The 6,028-nt window shown below is 40.4% G+C and overlaps 1 protein-coding gene across 1 annotated transcript; it reads right to left on the minus strand.

Annotated features, from left to right (window-relative positions):
* Positions 1–2,966: 2,966 nt before the first annotated feature.
* Positions 2,967–5,555, minus strand: LOC137738009 (AAA-ATPase At5g57480-like). The gene has a single exon (XM_068477608.2). It carries the CDS (start codon positions 4,749–4,751, stop codon positions 3,168–3,170), a length of 1,584 nt encoding a protein of 527 aa, XP_068333709.2. The 5' UTR covers positions 4,752–5,555; the 3' UTR covers positions 2,967–3,167.
* Positions 5,556–6,028: the final 473 nt, after the last annotated feature.

Below are 6,028 nucleotides of genomic sequence, written 5' to 3' on the forward strand. Positions count from 1 at the left end.
CCAACCATGCAATGTCTCTCTCTCTCTCTCTCATGCTAAATTGATAAACTTCTAATTTCCACACCATGCCTCACTTGAGTAAGTCTTTATTTGCTTAATCATGTTACCTTTGAGTCATTGATCTAACCATGATATTTCCTAAGACGTGCCTATCCCTTTGGGATATCTTGGAACTTGGCACGAAAGCAGACCAAGAGAGACAAAGGGACACATGCGTATCCTAAGTCCACTTCGACCTAAAAGTCCCCTAACAAGGCATGTTTTTCATGTGTGAGCAACCCAAAAACCAAAAACCCATTTTAGCATATCATGTGCATGTCACTAGAAAGAGATGATTATTAATGGGATTTCCAGAATCTAGGTTCAAGTCAAAGATTTGTAAACTACATATCTTTAAGAGATTTCCAGAATTTAGGCCTCCATAAATCCCCCAACGCCGTTAATTGCACATGCACAACTAAACTGAAGATTCCCTCCAAATACTGCATCAAGAATCCTAATTTCTCACAGTAAAAACAAAAATTGAAAATTTGAAAAATTGGAAGATCCAATCTTTGCCGCGACACTTGAATCCCAAAAAATGACCCATTGCATCAGTAGGACAAGCGCTAAACATCTATCCCTAACCACCCTGTAAACCATTTGATCAAATAAGCGAACTATGTGTTTGTTTCAAAGAAAAACAAGAACAAAAACAAAAATGTCCAGACCCTTAGTGCTGCTCCCACCCACTAACCTATACCCATCGAGTGGCTCCAACCACGTCGAGAAGTTAGGCAGTCTTGACACCTATCTTGTCGGCTTCCCTGACTCTAAGGTCGCTACTATGTCCTTATTCTCTCTCTCCTCTCTGTTTCTCTCTCTACAAAATGAGAAATAATGGTTGGAATTTCTGGGTGACTCATTTATATGGGAGGGCAATTTGATAAATGTGAGTTTTAAAAAAATCCTATTTTTGTCATATTGTGCATGGTCTGTGCATATCCGAAAATCCTATTTTGATCCCAAAATTAACAAAATGAGTTCTTTTTGTCTATTTCCTAAGAAAATAAAAGAAAGGAAAGTTAAAAATCACTCAAAACTAAAAAGGTGCAGCTTTCAAATTTGATGGTCGATACGATATGCTACTCACAAGGCATGTTTTTCATGGAACAACTTTAATAAGAAGTTGTTTGTCACATGTCACCACGTAGGCCAAGATCTACTCATACTCTGTCTAGGCAGCTTGACAATCCAATCTCTTTTGCCTTTCCAACTCAAATATCAAAATCATCAACCCAAAAATCAAAATTGTCAACTTTTTACTCATTAGAAGCCAAGACTTTTCTGCTGCTTTTGCAAACTCAATCCTCCTTTTACAAACATAAAATCTGGGGCTTGTTTGCCTGTTTCCACCTTTTCATGCCTCCTATTCCCAAACTACCCCCTCTCCTGTGTTCCTATCCATTCACACAGTTCCTTTCTTTCCATTTTTTTTTTCTATACCATCATCATTAGATACTAGCACGTACAAAACTCAATCGATATAGTGGAAACAAGAGTGATCTCCGGTAACCCTTTTTTTAAATTCGGATCTTTTAACTTAACAACTGACATCATTTGTCTGTTATCCCGAAATATCAAACTTAAGTACAAACCGACCAACCAAACTCAAAATGTTCTAAGAAAAACTCAATTAGGTTACCAAAACCTTTATCCTGCTTTCAAATGCACTTTGAGATCAGCAATGACTTACTCTTTTCTTTTTGCCCTTAAATCAATGCCCTCAAGAATTTTGTTGCTCTTAAATTGTCATGGGTCTTGGTTAAATTCTTGTTGCATTGGAATCTAGACCTATGATAATCTCAACCCTAACTCATTATCCTATGCTTTTGGTCGCCGTTAGATTGAATAATTCACCTTCTACATTCTATTTTTCTACTCGTTAGATGAAATGCTTCAGTAAAATATAAACAGATAGAAATAAAAAACGAAGTAAAAAAAGATAGTGCGAAAATCATTCTAGTAATTAAAATGCCGACATCTCCACCAAGGGGCAAAAGTGGCCATGTGAACTCCAGCCCCAGGTGGTCTCTCAGAAGCAGGTCAGCCAGCTAGGGGTGGGCACGGTGCGGTTCGGTGCGGTTTCACCCCTAAATTAGAACCGAAACCGAAATATATTAACGGTTCGATTCGGTGCGGTTCCACTTAAATTTATTACTAGAACATTAAGGTTCGGTTTACACCGGTTCCGATTCGGTTCTTGCCGGTTTACGGTTCCTAATAATAAATTATTTGAACACTAAATCATTATGCATTCAAATACATCTTCTAAAACTAATTACATAAAGTTGCATACAACCATCTTTTTTAATGCAAATGTCTTTGGTAGTGGCACCAAGTCAACAAAAAGAGACAACTAAAATACATATGCACTGGTCAATCAGTCAACAAACAAAAAAATGATGAAGCAAATTGCAGGTTTTCAGACTTCAGAGAGCAAGCAAGAAGCAGCAGCTCCTGTACACAATTTTTCAACCTATTTTTCAACCTATTATACCATGACATGTGTGTGTATATATAATTTATTTATTTATTATTAATAAAACGGTTCGGTTCGGTTCGGCCGGTTCTTGGTCATTCGAAACCGGAACCGGAACCGGTTTGAACGGTTCGGTTCGGTTTTTCACTCAAAGTTGACTTTTCCGGTCAACACGGTTTTTTTCGGTTTTTTTTCTTACGGTTCGATGCGGTTTTGCGGTTTGGCGGTTTTTATGCCCACCCCTACAGCCAGCTAATGGATACTTCTTTAACAATATTATGTAATACCAAACATCTCCCACCATTTTTTTTTTTTAACACACAAAAGCAACGTAGAAAGCAAATCAGATCATACGGTCACCAAAACACATGCAAATAAAGACTTATCTATGCCATTGCAATGCAAAGATCATATAAAATAATATTGGTTTCAATATTCTTTTGGCTGCAAGTAAATTGGAGTTCGATTTCATTATTCAAAATACTACAAAGACTAGAGATTCTTTTTATAACATGTTAGAATTGGATAATGTAGAAAGCTTCTAATTTTCTCATCCTCAAATCCCACAAATCAAAATTTGAATATCCAATACTTTTCAACTCTCACTCCGTTTTTAAATCCTGAATCCGTCACTGATAGCCTATGTTCATTTTTCTATAATGTCATCATCTTGTTTTTGATCATCCTCTTCATCACTTTTCTTGCAGCTGTCCTGAACAAGGTCACATGACCCTTCATCTTTAGGACTCTCCAATGCCCTCTTCTCCTGCTCTTCTTCCTCTTCTTCTTCATCTTCTTCCTCTTCCAACTCACCACCCCCATTACTCTCTTTCTTCTTCCTCCTCTCCGCCCTCGCTTTCAAGGCCTCCAGCAACTCCATCACCGCGTTGCCCTTATCCCTCCTGTTCTTAATCAACACCTCACTCACATCCGCTGGAGTCATCGCCGCCTTCTCCAAAACCTCTTCAAACTCCCTTGTAATCTCCTCATCCAAATCCCCCTCCTCGTACCCCAAATAATTCCTCAGCAGAATATTCAACGCCGGGAACGAACAGTGGCTCATGAAAATATGCATATCCATTCTCCCACTCCTCAGCAATGCAGGATCAAGCTTCTCAATGTGGTTGGTTGTGAACACGAAAATTCTCTCACTCCCACAGCACGACCACAACCCATCAGTGAAATTCAACAACCCCGAAAGCGTAATCGAATTTCCTCCGCCACCCTCCTCCCCAGAACCACCAACACCACCTCTCATCTCCCCTGATTCATAGTAATTCCTACCCGCATTCCCTCCGCCGCCATTGTTCTTCCTGTTCGTCAGATTGATCGAACAATCAATATCTTCGATCACAATAATCGACTTGGAACTAGTCTTCATCAGCAACTTCCGCAGCTCGGAGTTGGTGTGCACCTCCGTGAGTTCAAGGTCATAAATATCGTAACCAAGATAGTTCGCCATTGCAGCGATCATGCTCGATTTTCCGGTCCCCGGAGGTCCGTACAAAAGGTAACCCCTCTTCCAAGCTCTCCCTGTTTTCTGGTAAAAGTTTTGGCCATTGGCGAAGTCCATGAGATCGTCCATGATCTCCCTCTTCGTCTTCGGGTCCATCGCCAGCGTCTCGAACGTGCTCGGATGCTTGAACGGCACGGATTCCCAAGGATGTCCGCGGGAATCCAACGATCCGCCACGGGAATTCGTGTACAGAAGCCGATCCTGGTTTTTTCTCCGGATTTCATTGGCCTTTTCCATGATATAGTCCAAGTAGTTGTTGAGGATGAGTAACTTGTCCTTCTTCTTGATGCGGAGGGTGAATCCTCGCTTCTCCTCCGGCAGCGGCCGCCAGGAGAAGGACTGGTTCTGCCGCTGCGTGACAACGTGCTCCCAGAGGACGGTAACGCCGTTAAAGTTGTCCACCATGCAGTCGTTGTTGGAGAGGCCGAAGGTGATGGCGCTGGAGTTGAGGGCGCGCGTGAGGCTGAGGCGGGTGCCAGTGATTGAGACCGTGGAGCTGAGGTAGAGCTGCACGGCGTTGTAGAGCTCGTTGGTGTTGACGCCATCGATCTCCGTGATGTCGAAGTAGTAGTAGGAGGAGAACCAGTGGAAGATCTTGTTGAAGAGCTTGGCGAAGGCGTAGCGGAGCTCCGGTGGGAACACTGCTTGGAGGAGGCTCTGGCAGAAGGCCAAAACGCCTAGCAAAGAAGCCAAAGAGGTCCAATACTCCTTCATTTTTGGTGTGAAAATACTTGGGATTTTGAGTAGTGGGTTTTGCGCAATTTATGGAGGGATGGTGGGATTTTGAGAAATGGGTTTCGCACAATTTATAGAAAAGTGATAGAATTTTGGAAATTCTGAGTATTTTTCAAGTAGGTTTTGCTGGATGTAGAGAAAAGTAATGAACTTTGGAGTTTTTGGGGTAGTTTGAGAAATGGGTTTTGGTTATTTTATGGAGGGAGAGAGGGGGAGGGGGATTTTGGAGTTCTTGGGTTTTACTAACCAATGGGTTTTGCTCTGAATTTATAGAGTGGGGATTTGATGGGGTTTGGGAATTGTTTGTATGAAATTAGTGGATGAGAGAGGGAGAGAATAAAGCAGAGGTGAAAACAAAAGGAAGGAAAAGAAAGGAAAAAAAATGTTTGAAAAGGGATGGCTTTTGGGATGGGGGGGAATTGGCTGGCCAAGGAAGGGAGGGGGATATAACATATAAGTACAAGAAAGAACAGCAAGAGGGAGGGGCTAAAAAACAAGAGGGGTTTCTGGAGTTTGGGAAAGAATCAGAGATGGGGCCTCCTGCCCTATTGTGTTTTTTGATGTTTTGAGTGATTTACAGGGGGTTTTCTTGGACTTTTACCCTGCTTACTATTATGCAAGATTTGAATGTATAGCCAATGGTGGAGAGAGAGAGAGAGAGAGAGAGAGGGATGATGGACAAAGAATGTGGTAAACCACCGGAGGAGGGAGGGTTTCACTGATGGCTGCAGTCCTGCTGCTTGGAAATCTCAGAGGGAATTGGTTAATGTGGGTTTTGCAGGCATTGTTTAATAATCACAATAATAATATATAATAAGTAATATAATTTTGTGACATTATTATCATTCATGAATTTACCAACTTAATAGATATTTTGCATGAAATAAGAAATTATTATCATTCATGAATTTACCAAGTTAACAGATATCTTGCATGAAATAAGAATGGAAAGCAGAAAGAATATTGATGAAAAAAGTTCAAATGTATATGAGGACCCACTATGCTTTTTTGGTCGCATGTCAAACATATTTAATTACTAATACTAATTGCCACATATTCTTCAAAATACTTTTGATTTGGTGAAGAAAAATCTTGAAAGATTGGTTATATATTTAATTTTGAAAGGGTATTACGAAGGAGACTAAAATTTTAAATTAAATTTGCAAATCAAATTATGTGTCACAAAAAAGAAATAAACACGGTAATTCACGTTTAAATAATAATTCAATCATCACCAACTACATCATTTGGTTTAC

The sequence above is a fragment of the Pyrus communis genome, chromosome 13 (genome assembly GCF_041283825.1).
Source record: "Pyrus communis isolate YQ-2024b chromosome 13, ASM4128382v1, whole genome shotgun sequence".
NCBI classification, from domain to species: Eukaryota; Viridiplantae; Streptophyta; class Magnoliopsida; order Rosales; family Rosaceae; genus Pyrus; species Pyrus communis.

Excerpts from the sequence above, each read along its gene's own strand:
- LOC137738009 (XM_068477608.2), bottom strand. The coding sequence starts at position 4,751 with ATGAAGGAGTATTGGACCTCTTTGGCTTCTTTGCTAGGCGTTTTGGCC.